Genomic DNA, 18,393 nt, shown 5'->3' with positions numbered 1-18,393 from the left:
TTGCAGCGCCAATAGTTGTGAGTCTCATTAGGCTAAGTATCGATCGTTATGAAATCTGGTTTTAACGTACCTCAGCGTGACTCGTGTCATTTGCAGGATTACGTGGCAAAGTACTGCATTTCGGTTGTTGTTCTCTCGCTATCGAGATTAGCATTGTTGTTGTCGTGATCGTTTGTGTTTTCCCAAGGCCTTGCCTCGAAGTTCGTGTGTGATGTACTTCGACATCCGCTGACGTATAGTTTAAGTTTCACGTATATTCGCGCACTAGCGTTTCGTTCCGCGTAGAATGCGATGTGCTTCGACATCCGTTGATGTATAGTTTGAGTTTCATGTATCATCGTGCACTAGCATTTCGTTCCACGTAGGTTACCTGCTCGGGTAAGTGAAATAGCATAGACGACATAATATAATGGCGTTTGCCCGAGTTGTTAGTCAAGGTTTCTAAGTGAGGACCCTTAATGAGTTTCGCCATTAGTTTTCCAAAGGTCCTAAATGCGTGTTATGAAAACTCTCAAAGTCTTGCTTTATGTGTGTAATTGTTTTGTGTACTCTATATCGACACAACATTTGTATATGTTTAAAATCAAAACAGTTGACTCATTGTTTTCGGCAACGGTTGGAAACCCATATTCAACTCCTAGGCGTTCTGTATGTATTCAATTCTTGATATCTAAGTCCCCAGAGGATAGAGAGGTTAAAGCCTAGGTATCTCTACAGAAACCTAATTCGCTGAAACCTATAGCTCTGATACCAATTTGTCACACCCCGAAAAATCAGAGCTTGGCGTGACTGGACCGGTATCTTCATTGCACAGCGGAAGCAAATGGTTAAGACTTCTAAACAGTGAACGCCCGCTAGATACTCGAAATCCCATGGGTTCTCCTATTCCAACCGTTCCATAGTTTTAAAAATGTAACCTGAGAAAGAACATGCGAAAAAGTCAACATAAAGTTGAGCGAGTTCATAGTTTGTTTTGAAAAGATTTAAAAGAAATCTTTTTGATAACCGGTTTTAAAGTTGCTGAGAAAATATAGTAAAATCATTTTCTTGGCATGATATATGAAAACTGTGAGTCTAGCCCACGAGAGTCTTTGTAATTGTACGAGAGAGAATGGGCCGAGCCCAAACGAACCTTTGTAAGCAGGATCAGCGTGTCCTCTTACTTAGGTATAGTTTGAAAAACGTTACCAAAGTTTGTAAATCCATGTATTTGTGAGTTTACTTCAAATGAATCTTAAAAACATTTGAAAATCTGAGTATTAAAACTGGTATGTAAGCGTCTATGAACATGTTGATCATTAATGTTTCGCGAGGACATTAATATATGCGACGACATAGGAGGTACTCAACCCGCGTAGGCAATTTAAGTGTCGAACTCTCGACGCTGGACACAACAGCACTCTAAGTGGTCACCCATGGACCGTGAGTGGGGCTCGCCCGTACCCATTAGATCTAACCTTTGTTCCTTGGTCCTCAAAAGGATTAATGGCACCTCAGTTACAGCCTATGCTCACATGATCTAAGAGTTCATTCCATAACTTAATCATACCTAAGTTTGACATGTATTTCAAAAGAAAAAGGGGGACATAAACTCATTGGGTTGTCTCGTTGTTCGTACGCAGAACAACCCAGTCCCGTTGTAGTAACTAGGACATTCCTGTCACTAGTCATGAAAATCATGCACGTTTGTGAAAATACGCGTTTGTTTTGTAAAACCGGTATGTTTAGTATAAACCGTTCGTAAACCATTTGAGTTCCTTGAAATCCATTCGCAATATGGTTTAGAAATATGAGTTTTCGTTCAACGAAAAGTTGTTTATTTTTGCAAAACTTGCATGTCTTTCCACCCCCGAAAACATTTATAAAAATGTAAAACAGTAAAAAGTGGGGGTTATGAACTCACCTTGACGTTCCTGTGCAATGCTAGCTTAGTGTGTTTCCGTGAGGTTGTTCCAAGAACTTGAATTAGCTAGCGTGCAACTATAGTATTCCTAACAAGGAAAATACTTATAAGTTTCTAATTAAACGTAGATAAACTACGTGTCCGAGCTCTACCGAATCGTTAACTAAACGATTCTATAAAGGTGTTATTATCTTGGTTTAAAATAACCAGACTATGGTTATTTGATCCCATTCATAATCGGGATAAAACTAAGTCTCGAAAACAACTTATTTTTCGAATGATTTAGGATATATATTCATATATAAAAATATAAATATACTTACGAAGTCGTGCTAGTCGTCATGAAAAGAAGGCGTAGATCGATAATGATACGTATTCGAATTGTCGTATATGATACGGTAACCTACCGTTGTAGTTTTCGTAGGATGGGAATAAATAAATAAATATATATATGTACATATATACATTCGAAAACTTGACGTTGAAACGTATGTAACAAATATATTTATCTTAGAAGAATTCGGATTCTAGACGATTGAAAGAAATATAAATAATTATATTTATATAATATGGTTTCCGAATGCTAAGAGTTTGAAATAAATATGCAAACTACGTTTAGTGCATAAGAGAGCTTAAGGTCGACGTCTGAAATAAGTATAAACCGTTATATTTATTTCAAAAAAAAAAATGTACGAAGTCGATGTGTGAAATAATATTCGAATCCATGATGTTTAAAATAGGTATACGCGTTATATTTATCGTACAAAAGGGCGCGGAATATCTATGTTTGAAATAATTATAAACCTTATGTATAAGTTAAACAAGCGTCGGGTTTCGTTAACTTATACCTCGTTTTGGTAAACCGTAGATCGTCGTCAAATAAATATATGTCTTTATATTTATTATTGTAAAAGTAGTCGAAAATCTTGACTTTTGAAACGACACAAACCATTAAGTTTACTTTTATGAAAGTTTTCGAATTCCATACGTTGGATCAAATATAAATAACTATATTTAATATATAAAAACCCTCGCAAATAAATATACGTTAAGGTTTATTTTATAAATTTCATTTGAGTCGCGACACGTTTTTATTAGCGTTGCGGCTAGGAAATATATACATATTTTAACGAAAATCGGGCAGAGTTTCCTCTGTTTTTCGAATAACCCGACAATAAAAGTCGATATATTTTTCAAGATTCAACCAATAACCCAACCAATATGTAATAATTTTGTCAAATGCACCAAAATGAAAATAGGGTCGCTAATATATAAGCGTTATTTAATCGGGTCGAGCTCGGTCACGTAACTAACTAAAAAAAAATCTAACTAACGTATATCGAACTAACTAAAGTTCGCGTCGTTATAACTTTACCGGGTCTGAGTTGACCACCCTTGACTTCTGTTGACTGGTGTTGACCGAGTCGTTGATTGAATTGACTCGGTTTGACCGGGTCAAACCGAGTTGAACCGAACCTTGACCCGAAACTAACCAAAATGAGCCCGCACCAAGCTGTAACTTGAACTGAAATTCTTGGACCAAACTGAGCCTGTTGAACCGGGTTTGACCCGACTGAGTTGACCCGAGTGGACTCGGGTTTGACCGAGTCGACCTGAACTCGGACCTGTTGAACCAGAGGGAAACCTGAACTGAACTGTTTGACTGCCTTTGACTGGGCCCAAGTCTGACCCGTTAAGCCGTAAAACAACTGGACTGGAGCCTATTGAAACTCAAACAGAACGTCATCACTAGCCACTGCCGCCGTCCGGCGGTCCTCCGTCGTCACCGGACTCCACCAAATCGTCGGTTACCACCAGTATACATCACGGCTGCCTGGCCTCGCCCGTCGTCACCAGCACCACCATCTCCGTCATCATCATCACGTCGCCACCTCCATCATCGCCGCCGTAGTGGCGGCGTCGCGCAGAACCACCGTCACCCGATCCTCCACAGTCCCTACTCCCTCCTCCGGTTACACTCTCTCTCTCTCTCTCTCTCTCTCCTGTACATAGCCGCCGCACCACCACTGAACAGTGGTGGTGATTCGTTTCAACATTCGAAGGGGGGGGGTCTCGCTCGTCGGAGAGAACCACCGACAGCCGCTGGTTCTCTGTGGTTGTCGCCAGAGGGGAAGTCGAGTGGTTAGGGTTTGTTTGGCAGTGGGTTGGTGTGTGTTGTTTGTAAGTCTGATCAAGAGAGATGAGGGAAAGATGTAATGTATGTGTGAGGTAGGAATCGAGAGGGAAGGAGGCAACTATATGTCTGTGTTTTCTTTTGTTTTGTTTTGAGGGTTAGGGTTTTGAAATGTAGGAGATGGAGATAGGTCAGGGGTGGTGTGCGTGTTTCTTGATCAGTGTTTTTCAAATGGAGGATAATGTTATAGCTACAAATATATACTAGGGTTTGCTTAGTGGGTTGGGCCCAAGGCCCATTAGCGTGTGTCCAAAATCTACATGGCCCAGTCAAATTTCAGAAGCCCGTCTTCGTACCCGAGCTCTGTGGTGTCGTATAACAAAATTTTAATACTGAAACACGTATATTAGAGTCGGTAATCGGTGTCCGTGCGTTAATTATCGGTGCATTCCTGTAGTCACACTTTTCGATCGATATGCATTTGTGATATTTCGAAGTACGAAAAATTCGAAAAACAATTTTGTAAGTATAAAGTATTAGTAGAAAATTCATGCTTGTCGGCGTTGTCAGTATTCTGATCGGTGTCAGTTCGTTATCGCTTAACGATCAGCAAGTTTCCCTAAAATCACTGTACGCGCATTGTAAAGTTAGACAAACGTTCCTAGGCATTCCACGAGCCTAATTAGGTTAATACGTGTCTTAAGCACTACTTATTATCGACTTAAGTGTTCGCTAATCGCGTAATTAGAAGCCGTTAATTACCGGTTGTCACATCTGGTCAAGCTGTGATTATTTGTGAGCATGATGAGCATAGAGTTAATGATGTTTGTGATCTTATGAGGTTTAGAGAGAATGATATCAAGCTGCTGGGAAGGTCGCAAATATAGAGTGATCCACAATACGAAGTTTGTGCCAAATCGTTTACTGCTGGAATTGCTCAAATCACATTGTTCAAGTTGTGGTCTGGACAGAAATCAAGAGTAGAGACACAGCTGTTTGGTCCTTACGTTGGAAATAAGCTTCCGGACTTTCAGCAACAACAGAAGAAAAGACGCAAGTAAAGCTCAAATTTCCAAGACAACATAAACCTAGTGGCATATTGTAAGGACATGATTTAGTAGGTTTACGTTTTTCTTGTATACGTTAGTTATGGGTTGGTTAGATAGTGTAATTAGGCTTGATTGATTATATTATAGGTGTGTCGGTTGGCCCAAATGTAATAAGTCGCCCCTATATGTTATAAATAGGGTGCACCTGGGTCTTTTGTGGTTGTTGATTGTTTTTGCTTTCATACGCTTTGTACTAGACAATCCTTGAGATTATGTACCAATTTCTTAATACAATCGACATTATTCTTCTTGTTCTACACCATTCTTTGTTTTTCCGCACTTAGAATTGTGTTTGTGATATCCGATTGATAGTTCCTGGACTTACAGCGGTGATGGTGCAAGTGTTTTGCTAGAGATATGAGACAGAGAGAGAGAATGGTATGAGTAGGGTTTGAATTTTGAAATTGGATTTGTAGTTGAGGGAAGAAGAGCACATTATTTTAGGTTAGCTTGTCGGTTTCCAAGTTTAGACCGCTTTGAACATTAATAACCGTACAATATGCTTTAAAGGCTTATTATACATAATAATACATGTTGAAAATTGTGTAAATTACTATATTGTCCCGGTATTCTTTGTTATAAATTTCAAACGAATTTAGTTTTTTTTATTTTCTCTTTTGGTTGTTATAGCATGTAACGAACCAAATGGATGTCAACCTAGTTCCCACCGCGTAGCGAGCCTAAACTGATTCCGACCAAACAATGTTGTAAACAAAGTTGTATAAAAGTAAAATGTATTTTGTATTTTATTTTTTATCATAGGCTATAGTGAGTACTATTAACATAGCAGCGCCGTGACGAACATAATTGATTCAGACCGAACATCAATATCATTATCGATATTGTCAAAACGATACCTATTTTACTTTTGAGGAATTTGAATCGATGCATCACATATGTGGATATACATTTAGCCATCTCACGATTTTATATTTTTGTTTTTTTTTTCTTTTCAGGTTACTGGTTACTATACCGAATATGTTGATACTGTACCGCAATGAACCAAACCGATACAGATGAAATTCTCGCTGCAATGTCCATTGGAATTCTATTCGTTATATTAAAAAATCATGGTTTGAATTCTGCATGAACACTAACAATACTATTTTTCCTAATTCTAACTTTTATATTATTTCATTATTATAATTAATTTAAGCATTTTTTTCTCTTATATTTTTAATATACCATGTTTTATAAAATTTTGAATATATAGTTGTGGCTTGCCTATTTTTATCTACACGCCTGCACCCTTTTTAATATATGATAAGACCCATGTTTTCTTTTAAGACCATTGTAAGAATTTGGATTTAAATTTGATGGTAGGTGTTTTTGATTAAACTATAAATTTTGTCTCTGGTTTACTGTATTTTGCTATACGTCAGTCCTAATCTGGGCGTGGTGTCACATCAATGGTTTCAACATGTTCAGGAAGGGTGCAGTCTAGAGTCGATAAGGAGAAACTCAATTGTACTATTTGAAGACAATGCAACCTACATCGCTCAAATCAAAGAAGATTGCAATAAAGATCAAGTCATACTATTGTTACAGAAGATTGGATATTAAAGACTAAGAGGTATAAATAGAAAAAAGGAAGTAATATACAAAGATTGGATGTTAAAGGCTAAGAGATATATAGAAAGAAAAGGGGAAGTAATTTACACCTTATACACTTTTTCCTTAACTACATTTTTCTCTCATTGGGTTTTTTCAGTAAGGTTTTAATACGACAACACAATTAATCTTATCATTTAATATCGGTTCTAAATAATCGTGTCAGCATTATCTTTTTTTTTTTTTTTTGAAAGGAATAAAAAAATGAATGAAATACTAATATCTAGTAGTATAAGTTGATGGTATATACTCTATGATTTCTGAGGGGGTAAGTACTATTAATACAAATGTTTAGGCCTATAGGTCAAAGCCCAACATTTATGGGTTTTTAGGGTTTGAGCTATATATATGTTTTGTATTGATGAATCTCTAACAAATTGAATGAAATTCCTCTCATATTTTTCACTCTAGTATTTCTTAATAATGTATTTTTCTATAGGGCCAAATTTTCTTCACACGTTGGTTGGCTATCTACACATTTAGGGTTTACCTATGCTGCTATAGGTCTATACGCAGCGTATAGGGTTACCTCTATACACTGCGTATAGAGCTATACTCAGCGTATATAAACCATGGATTTCAGAGCCTTATCAGCAATCATTGCACAGAAAACAATGGTTTATATACGCTGCGTATAGAGCTATACTCAGCGTATATAACCCATCATTTTTTTTGATGTGTTTGTGGTATAAATTCTCACCCGGTTCCAACGTTAAATCGCTTAAAATATATAATCGTTAGTGTTATACAAATAATATTATATAACGTTAAATTGTTTTGGAAAACGTATATACGGTTCGAATCTACTACACTATACACGATACGATACGATACGATATAACGTCCGTATAGGCCTATAGGTGTAGTATATGTCCCGTATAGATCCCTACGCAGCGTATGAGACAAAAATGACACAACTACCCTTGTATTTGGCTTCGTATAGCCCCAACACAAGGGTATAAAGGATATTTTCTGACCTTTATATACGCTGCATATAGCTCTATACGCAGCGTATATAAACCTTGTGAAAAAACTGATGTTTCAAACCCACCAAAATGACCCCAAAAATTCAGATGGTTTATATACGCTGCGTATTGAGCTATACGCAGCGTATATAAACCCTTGTTTTCTGTGCAATGATTGCTGATCAGGGCACTGAGAATCAGGGTTCACCTACGCTGAGTATAGATCAATACGCAGCATAGAGGGTTAACCCTATATGCTGCGTATTGACCTATACGCTATGTATATAAACCCTAGTTTTGCTAGGGTTTGGTGTCCCAATAGGCACATTAGTGTGCCAATAGACACACCCTTTCTATACTTGTAACCAACTTGCTTTCAGTTGGTGTTTTTTTTATGCAAGCCTTTCAGAAAATGGTTTTACTAAAACATTTGACTTATTTATGCAAGACTTTCACAAACCTAAAGGTTTTATTGAAATTTTAAAAACAATAATTCCAAATACATCAATTAGAACTAAACAACAATTTATACTCAATAAGTTGGTGTCCAGAATCATATTATTCATATTAAGTAATCACACGAAAGTAAATTTAACAATGATAATATTACATGAAAACGTTCATTTAAAGGCGTGATTGTAGTCATGAAAATGGAATGTTTTGTAAATGAAATGTGACAACCATTTTGATCCCACAAAGCACAAAATTGAAGCAGCTGCAAGTGTATTTCTTCTGGCAATTGAATTGGTTGTAGCCATTATAGCTAATGAAGCAACCGAAAGCACCTGAAGAGAGATCTTGAGCGTATTAAAACCTTTATATGCACCACTGCAGCTACTACAATGCACCACATGGCTCCAGTACCTAACAAATAAATCAATTAGCGACCAAACAAAACTCAATGTGTTGGGTTTTATGCAAAAAAATAAACCTGTCCATCAGTTGTTCTCTAGGAAGGATGGGTGGAGGAGTTCCAATAAATTTGGTTCCCCAGTTGATTTGACCCCCTGCATATTTCTTTAGCCATTTTCTAAATGCCACCACCATAGTATCTGCTTTCCCTGGTACAAAACATGCTTTTTGCCAATTTGAAAGACCCACCTCCATCAGTTTCTCCTCCTAAAAGTTGCATAATCCTTTAAAATTCAAATACGACAATGTGAATCACAATCAGGGTTAGGATAGTTTTACCTGAACCCGAACAAGACACAAATCTGAATCAATAACCAAATTCAACACAATATGGTGCATCCATCTTAAAACAAATGGATCCATCCAAAGCTTAAAGTTTCTAGGGCCAACACCTATGAATCTGCTTTTACCCGGGCTCACTGGAGTACAAAAAAAGATATGATGATGCTTTCGAGGTGGCCTTTGTACTAATTCTCCCTGAATCAATCAAATTAAAAGAATGAAGTACCAATTATGACATGAAACATTGAAACAAAAATATGACATGAAACTTTAAACAAGTCTTGTTCATTCCAACCCTACTGAATCTTGTGTCATGTTAGGTTTATGTGACGAACACAATTTATGGGCGGGTATTGGATTCAACCCTCCAACCCCTAACATGACCGGTCAATATCGCTAATTACGAAAGTTAAGTTTATACCTTTGTGTTATTCAAACTTTCCTTGATGGTGAGACTACCTTTTACTATACTAGGAGAAATAAAGCTCCATTCACGACCTTGATGCTCGGTTGCAGTAAAACCATTTTTGTCTGTTCTTTGCATGCTTATATCAATAGGTGAACCTCCTTCTCGATCAAGCTTAACAGTGCAAGAAACTTATGTTAGGTGTGTGATTATCAAGACATCAGAAAATGAAGGGTAATAGGCATGTTGAACAAAACTATTTACAAAATAGGCATTGAATTATTGCACTTAAAAAATATAAAAATCCAAAATTAACCAATCAGAAAATGTCAAATAAGCAAAGTTGGCTAGGGATCCTTAGTGGACAAAAAAAAAAAAAAAAAACAACAAAAACGGTCCATAAAACGACCTAAATAATTCAGTGAAAGAAGCGGCACTTTATTAGATTGATGTCTTGTGGACCAATATATTTTTGTGCCAGCTAAATTCCAACCTTCTTAGTCGACTTTGCTTATTTAACGTTTTCTGATTTGCTGGTTTTAAGGATGTCTATTATTTAATTGTTAAATGTAAATGTCCATTTTGTTAAAAGTTTTTTGACAAACATGCCTATTTTGGTGATTATCTCGAAAAGTAATATAAGAAACAAAATAATTTGATTGCCTAATACTTATCTAGGCGGTGGTGCATAAGTCATTATCCCAATATGTGAATATGGAACATGAGAAGGGTCCATGAGATTTTCAACGAGGACTTCATACCTATATCAATTAACATATATCCTCATGATCAGCAAAACCTATGTTTTTATAATGATATTTAGAAACAAAGAGGTTGAATTAATGCAATATGTTGGTGTACATCAATAACTACATTCATACCCGTAAGGTATATCTCTGGCGAACATGACTGTTCTTTCGAAATATGAAGGATCGTCAAGTTCAGGGATGTATGGTGGTTTCTTCTTGGTGAGGATATCTTTGTATTTTGGATCAGTGCTTGGCCAAAACCAAACAATTCCGTTTTGCGTGGTACTTGGATAAACACCAACACACGCTTTTGGGGAAGAATGAACCTGCGCATATTTAATAGATAATATCATTGTATAATACAGTATGAAATTGTTGGAAAGAAGACCACAAGTAATCTAATTTACCGCAGGACCGTCAAGGGGAGCTTGAGGAATTAATTTGCAGTCACCAGAGCCACCAAAACACCAGCCATGGTACACACACTGCAACCTACCCCATTGATCAATCCTTCCTTCTGAAAGTGGAGCCAATCTGTGTGGACAACGATCATCGAACACCTTCCACGCATTCTCGTTCTTATCCCACCACACCACAACATCAAGACCCATCGCCTTTATCCCACGGGGAGCTCTCTTGTCCAAATCAGCCACGGGAGAAAGTGCATACCAGTGAGAAAACCAGTCAAATTTCTCATCTTGATGATCAAGGTTTTCGGTGTCGGTGTCGGTTTCTGCTTCGGGTTGGGTTGAAAAGGGAGGAGAAATGGCATTGAACTTATTGAGTTTGGTTTTTGGAAATGGGGTTAAGTTGGAACGTTTATAGGTAAATGAAAGAGTGAAAATGGGTTTGGAGAACTGGGGTCTGATAAGAGAGGGTGGAGCAACAGTGGAGACAATTCTTAGAGCATCCATGGTGGATGAACTATATTCTCTGAATTGAATATCTACAGAATTGCATGACTGCATATAAATACAAGCATAGGAGTGATTGTATTTACTGTACTGGCTGCTTTGCATTATTGCGTATAAATAAAAATAGATAAATTTGAGCGGAATTTTAGGGATTCCTGAATAAAACATTATTGGTATGATGTAAGGCTGGTATAACGGGTTAATCTGATGTGTTAACACACGAACACGATAAAACACGAATTCGAAACACGTAAACACAAACACGACACGAAATTTTATCGTGTCAGATTTTTGAACACGAACACAAACCTGTTAATAAACAGGTTACATTTAAAAACAATATATATTAATATATAGTATAATATATCTGTCATTTTACACCTAACTATTATATTATGTGCCATGAGCCTAAAACAATATATATTAATACATGGTATAATATATGTGTCATTTTACACCTAACTATTATTATGTGCCATGGGGCCTTTGAATCAATTACCTGTATATTTGAAAGAATTTGTAGGAATAGTGCCACATAGGATAAATTTAGTAATAGAAGAATGAAGGGAATAATATAAGGCTTTGGAGTTTACTCTAACATATGAGGTGTAAAGATGACATATCATGTTAATCGGTCTTGTATATTATTCCTTTCTTGTGTTAATGGGTGTTAATGGGATTACTTGTTAACATATTAACCAAATGTTAAAAGATTGAATTAATTTTCTTTCCTTTAAAAAAAAAACACTAAAAAAATCAAGTTAGGTGAGGTTAACGAGAGTAGACCATTTCCTTGAGATGAAGTGAAGTGAAATGAGAAAAAAACGGACCTAGATGGAGTTAAGAAGTGTTAAAGTATACAAAGGTCTAATTAAAAAAACCAAAGCAGAAATTTTGTGGGTTTACAGAAATTCAATTCTCAATCCATGGTTTCAAATTAAATTCCTTAAATGCCCCATTACTTGTTCCTAAATAGTATTATCATAAAAGTTAAATCAAAATATATAAACGTAAAAAAATGTCATAATATAACATTTTGGTGAAATGTAACATTTTACGTTTCTTTATAAATTTTATTTTCACATTCTGTACCCACATATAATATACGCGTTAACTGTTTGATTGGCGAAATGTGACATTTTCACTACAAGAAAGGGACACCTTTAGCGGCGACAGGTGTCACCGATATTGGTCCAATTTGTCGCCGCTATTGACCTTTACCGGCGACCTGTCGTCGCTAAAAGGTCGCTGGTATTGATAGGCCGCTATTGGCCACCTGTCGTCGCTAAAGGTTGGCGTCACCGGTATTGCTTTTCAACCTTTAGCGACGACAGTTGTCGTCGCTAAAAGGTCGCCGGTATTGGTCTTGGTCGCTAAAGAGTATATGTCAATAGCAGCGACACGTGTCGCCGCTAAAAGTCTTTTTTTTTAACACAGCTGCTGTATTTACAGCACCCAGCCTTTTTTTCGGCCGAAAAAACAGAACCTGCCTATTTCAAACAATGCAGACATACGCCACGAACATATACTAAAGGTAATATAATTAAAACAACGCAAACATACGCAAACTACGTTTTAGTCGTACATTATAATCCTACAACGTTTAATTAAATCAAAATCATACATTAAAACAAGTCAATCTTCCTCGGATTCTGTATGGTATAAGTCGTCAGAATCGTAGTCATTTGACTTTCCTTTTCCTTTCCCTTGTGAAGAAAGATAGTTGTTAAGTTGGCTCAAAAATGACGGAGTTTGGAACAAGCTGTTAACAAAATCCTACAATAATAGATATCAAAACATATATTAGCATATTAATTAACGCTACCAACATATATTTAACAAGGAAACATGCGTTCGTTTGTCATTTTATAAATTGCGTAGTTTACCTCGGAAAAGGGTTCTTGCGTCCGAGCTTGCGAAGACGATATGTTCGAGGACGTGTTCGAGGACGTGTTGGAAGAAGGTTTAAGCCCCATCCCGCGGTACCATCCTCGCCGCTCTCCCAACGCTTCTTGATACGAGGCAATTGCAGGACCATCGCCGCTCCATTCATCTGTGGCCTGTTGTATGTTCCGCTGTATTTTACGAAGATGATGGTTAAATATATATGTGTAGATATATATATTTGTTATAGAAAATAATACTTAAAAGAAATACTTACGTAATTTTGTTCAGCAACCGGATCAACCCAATTCCCTTGATTGTCCGTGTGGGTTTTAGTATACGTAGGTACCCAATCCAAATTCTGTTTAACATTACACTTAGATTAGACATTAAATAAACAAAAGCTTACACACACGCACACATACATAAAACATTACATTTTTATAGGCGGTGCTACCGTACGAAGATGTCCCCCCACGGTATGGGAATTGTTGTTTCTGTAGGTCCCTGTTTCGGGATCAAAACCGTGATTTTCATGATTATGTTCATAGATGGAAGAAGATAGAGATGATAAACAAACAACTTTGCATTAATCCGGTAGTAAAACATTACAAGTCGGCCCGATTACATGATAACCGAACTAATACCAAAGAAGTATACATCCAGGGAGAAATCAAGTGGTGATTTCTCCCGGTGAGGTCTCAAACCTCCTATCACTCTCTTGCACACACTTGTGCTCTCACTCTTGTGTTGCAAATGACAAAGTGTTGGTATTTATACCAAACACAGGTTGTATGGTCGAAGGATTAAACTGACTGGTCGATAGATCATCTGTCGACCGTCCAGCTTTCGAAAGATACACATGTACCTCGAAGGATCACATATCCTTCGAGGTCCATCTTCATCCTTCGATGGATATCTTTCGAGCTCATCGAAGGATATACATAATCCTTCGATGCCTTATCCTTCGACACCAAACATAACACAACCATAATTTGTCTAGCAAACACACACGGTCAAACGAATAACCCTCTCGTTTGACCACTTCAAACGAGCGGGTCTATACACGTTCGATAGACCGTTTCACTAACTATTACAAATTCAGCGTAAAATAATAACTAATCTATTCGACAAGCATCGGACACAAAATCTGCATCAACAAATTCCCCCTTGTCCGTTGCTGTCGAATGCTGAACATGCAACTGCAATCGATCTTCAGTCAAGTATTCATCTTCTCTGTGTTAACAAATTCCCCCTTGACCGATGATCCAGGTAAGTAGTATCTTGATGCTCCTTGTATAATATTTCCCCCTCAAAGTACGCGTATCCGAGTTGGGTGTTGTGCAATTTCCTCAAAAAGGCTCAATTGACCGATCTTCCGCTGATCTTCCAATACTCCAACCGGCATTTGATAAGGATTCCATTCTTTAAAAACTGCATCAAGTCTTGATCTTCAAGCATACTACATTGATAGAGATTTCTGGTGAACTGTCTTCTGTAAACCGTCTTTGTGGAATCGACCAATTAATGCACTTTAATCTTCAGCATCAACACTCAGGAAAGTCAGCTAGACCAAGTGTATCCCTTGCAAGCTCAACCAAACAGCACGCTTAGTTGAACTACATCCAGATCTCATTGTCTCGCCTTTGTGAAGTCGACCACGTAATGCACTACAGATCTTCAGCATCAGTACCCAGGAAGTCAGCTTGACCAAGTACATCGTTTGCAAACTCAACGAATTGAGTTACCCCCAGATCCCTGTAAAATCCCAAAGAAACATCAAACCCAAAACCGAATCCTGCAGGTCTTCAGCCTTGAATTATCAACTTCCATAAAGATTCCCCAGGTCTTCAGTAAACAGCGCTTTGACACTACTGTCGACTTTAGATACCTGTATGTTTCCGTGCAAAACTCTTCACGCTGGCTGGAGAATTAATTAAAATCCTCAAATATGTGTCTGTGCAAAACATTCCACTCCGAACCGCTTGTATCACCAGAAAATCACAAACTCTACCACCTGTGATTGCGTTTAGAAATTTACCGAAGAAATTCAACAAATGAAAATTTTTATCCCCCCATTTCTTTGGTAAAATCTCTAAACCTTAACAGATTCTTTCCACTTCAAAGAAACTGTCGTCAAATGTTCACCAATTCCCTCCACTGAGCGGAACTGTCATCAATCTTCATTGAATGTTCTTGGTTCCGAAAAATTCACGAACATGACTTTCTTCTTTGCATAATCTAGTTGAATAAGAGCGTCCCCTAGTACCCCGTAGGATCTGACTTGTATCCCCCCAAAGAATTTGTGGACTCGTTAGGACCGGTATTGACGTTCTAGGTTCATACGTTCGTCTTCAAATGCGAGAATATGACAATAAACAAAATGCTTTCGAACATTTCCGAATAACCGGTAACAATCATAAATTTTGACGTGCGGAAGTGAACATACCGTGTTGTTTTTGGCCCATAATAGTCGCGTCACCATTTTTGCCATTTGCATCGGTAACTGTGACTACCCCACATTTTCAAAAATCAAGTTTTCATCATCTCTTGTTTTCATCATGCCGCATCACCCCGCGCGCTCCCAAATTCATACGAATTTGGCGTCGACATTTAGAGGCCCGGTCAAGTAATCTTCGCGAATACCCGACCCCCACTTTGCAACTTACACATTCGGTCCATTACCCAATGCCAAACCACAATTTTAGAACAACTTTTGAGATTAAATTCAACTTTTAAATGCCTCAACTAAACTTTTAAAATCATGAATTTAAATCAAAGATTAGAACCGGCTCCAATAAAAATGAGCCCAAAAGACACTCATTCTCATTTTCTTTTATTTGGAACCAGTTACATGATTTCAGCCCATGTGAACTCAAAAGTGATCTCAGCCCAGTTATATCTCAGCCCATAGATTGTATTTAATTCTCAAAAGTCAACAACCCTAGTTTTAAAAAAATCACAGCCGACATCAGTGGTATTCTATCTCCCCAAACTCAGCCGACAAACATCATCTAGACCCTTTCTCTCTTCTTTTCTTCGATAAACAACAAGCAGATCCATCATCTATCAAGATCTGTTCAATCTTTCGATCCCCAAACAGCATCCTTCGAACTCTGAATCAAACGAAAGTCAAACACGGATCTTTCGAACATATCAGTTTAAACTTTCGAAGTTGTTGGCTGTTGAAGATAAGAATGATCTTTCGAAGCAAAACATCAACTGTATCCTTCGACAAGAACAGCACAACGATCCTTCGAAGTGTCACCATCTGATCCTTCGAAACTGTTGTTGAACATGACCCATCGAAATTGTTGAACTTTCGAATTTGGTTAATCTGACCCTTCGAAAATTTGTTTGATCTTTCAATTCTGTTGTGAATGATGATCCTTCGAAATGGGTTGGATCATTCGAAGTGTTGGGGAGGTGGGATAAATTGATGTTGATCCTTCGAGGTTGTTGATTTGGTAATGGTGACCCTTCGAATTTTTTTGAATCTGACCCTTCGAAATTTGAAAAGTGATCCTTCTGAATTTTCTGATCTTTCGAAGTGGTTAAGTTGACCCTTCGAATCAAGGAATGATCTTTCAAAGTTTGAAGATGATCCTTCGAAGTATGAAGACACCAAGAACACAGGGAACTGTAAATATGCAGATTCGATGAAAACACTTTGTAAACAATTTTTGATGATGATAACTTGAATTTTTTAGGAGAAAAACATAAAACCCAACACTCGTTTTAGCACAGATCTGAATATTCGGGTCCAGATCTGAGTTTTTCTCATTTTCACCATTTTTACATCTTGAACAAAAATGCACAAAAATCACAGATCTAGAGCACATGTGACTTAGTAAACGGTTAGTTTTACTAAATCGGGCACCATGGCTCTGATACCAATTGTAGGTCCCTGTTTCGGGATCAAAACCGTGATTTTCATGATTATGTTCATAGATGGAAGAAGATAGAGATGATAAACAAACAACTTTGCATTAATCCGGTAGTAAAACATTACAAGTCGGCCCGATTACATGATAACCGAACTAATACCAAAGAAGTATACATCCAGGGAGAAATCAAGTGGTGATTTCTCCCGGTGAGGTCTCAAACCTCCTATCACTCTCTTGCACACACTTGTGCTCTCACTCTTGTGTTGCAAATGACAAAGTGTTGGTATTTATACCAAACACAGGTTGTATGGTCGAAGGATTAAACTGACTGGTCGATAGATCATCTGTCGACCGTCCAGCTTTCGAAAGATACACATGTACCTCGAAGGATCACATATCCTTCGAGGTCCATCTTCATCCTTCGATGGATATCTTTCGAGCTCATCGAAGGATATACATAATCCTTCGATGCCTTATCCTTCGACACCAAACATAACACAACCATAATTTGTCTAGCAAACACACACGGTCAAACGAATAACCCTCTCGTTTGACCACTTCAAACGAGCGGGTCTATACACGTTCGATAGACCATTTCACTAACTATTACAAATTCAGCGTAAAATAATAACTAATCTATTCGACAAGCATCGGACACAAAATCTGCATCAACAGTTTCTCGCGTACTTGCTTACAGGCCTTGCTTTTTTTAATATATTTTTCTTGCCGGAAACCTTCGATGGTTCTCAACCAGTTTTCATAGGGCATATCCACGGGATGGTATACCCTTGCCCTCTCAAGATCATCGTAACCTCCCTGGCTATCAAATAATTGTCTAGCTTCATACTTGCAGTCAGAGTACCGCTTCATAAGCACAGTCCTCATACCACCCTTCAAGTTTTTCGCCTCATAATCACGTTCCACTTCATCAAGGTTGAAATTTTCCTACAAATTAAATAAAAAAGTTAAAATATCATATATAAATTAGATTTGCATGTGCTATAAAATTTTATGCATATAACTTATTTACCCGTAAGTGGTTCATGACGGCATCCTTGTAATGTTGTTCAACATTATCCCATCCAATTTTATCAAACGGGACAGTCCGCCACATATACAGGCCGGCCTCCCTTGAAAACATGTCTCTTGATTTACCAACAGGGGTAAACGTGACCTGTCGATCAAACGTAAGCGACACAGCCCCCCCCCCCCCCCCGCTTTTACTAGACGTCGTAGTTTCTCGTTTTTAGCTTTCCCCCTAACCTTCTTTGGGGGAACCACTGCAATTAAAACAAAAATAATTAGTAACAACATTTATAATATATAAAATATAAGGACTACAAAATAATTTAGTAAAAGACTTACCGTCTGTCTCGTGTGTGCCACGAATCCCACCAGGAGGAAGCGGTGGATCACCAGCGCCGTCACCCCCATGTCCCCATGGGGCCACATCCGCCATTAAATAAGCGAATATCAGCAATACCGAAAACATAATCCCTATAAAGTTGCAAATGTTACAGCATGTGTATCTAATAGAAATTAAGGGAAAGTACAACAAGTGTAACTCAAATTCAAATAAATATTTCAAACAAGTGTTTATCAATTACAAATCAATATAAATTACAATAACTTTTCTT

The 18,393-nt window shown here is 37.6% G+C and overlaps 1 protein-coding gene across 1 annotated transcript; it reads right to left on the bottom strand.

Annotated features, from left to right (window-relative positions):
• Nucleotides 1–8,230: 8,230 nt before the first annotated feature.
• On the bottom strand, nt 8,231–11,023 carry LOC110908533 (protochlorophyllide-dependent translocon component 52, chloroplastic). Its single transcript, XM_022153489.2, has 7 exons — nt 10,479–11,023; nt 10,204–10,397; nt 9,997–10,083; nt 9,338–9,503; nt 8,914–9,111; nt 8,654–8,841; nt 8,231–8,586 (listed from the first exon to the last, which is right to left on the bottom strand). The coding sequence occupies exons 1-7, from the start codon at nt 10,983–10,985 to the stop codon at nt 8,343–8,345; spliced, it is 1,584 nt and encodes a 527-aa protein (XP_022009181.2). The 5' UTR covers nt 10,986–11,023; the 3' UTR covers nt 8,231–8,342.
• Nucleotides 11,024–18,393: the final 7,370 nt, after the last annotated feature.

This window comes from Helianthus annuus, chromosome 14, assembly GCF_002127325.2.
Source record: "Helianthus annuus cultivar XRQ/B chromosome 14, HanXRQr2.0-SUNRISE, whole genome shotgun sequence".
Classification (NCBI taxonomy): Eukaryota; Viridiplantae; Streptophyta; class Magnoliopsida; order Asterales; family Asteraceae; genus Helianthus; species Helianthus annuus.
Note: the sequence above shows the minus strand (reverse complement) of the source record. Positions and strands in the feature narration are given on the sequence as shown.

What these genes read in the sequence shown, in the direction of transcription:
- LOC110908533 (XM_022153489.2), bottom strand. Translation starts at nt 10,985, where the DNA reads ATGGATGCTCTAAGAATTGTCTCCACTGTTGCTCCACCCTCTCTTATC. An exon ending in GCCAGAGATATACCTTACGG is followed by an intron (nt 10,084 to 10,203) that starts GTATGAATGTAG and finishes TAATTGATATAG; the next exon opens with GTATGAAGTCCTCGTTGAAA. An exon ending in AGAGAACAACTGATGGACAG is followed by an intron (nt 8,587 to 8,653) that starts GTTTATTTTTTT and finishes TTTATTTGTTAG; the next exon opens with GTACTGGAGCCATGTGGTGC.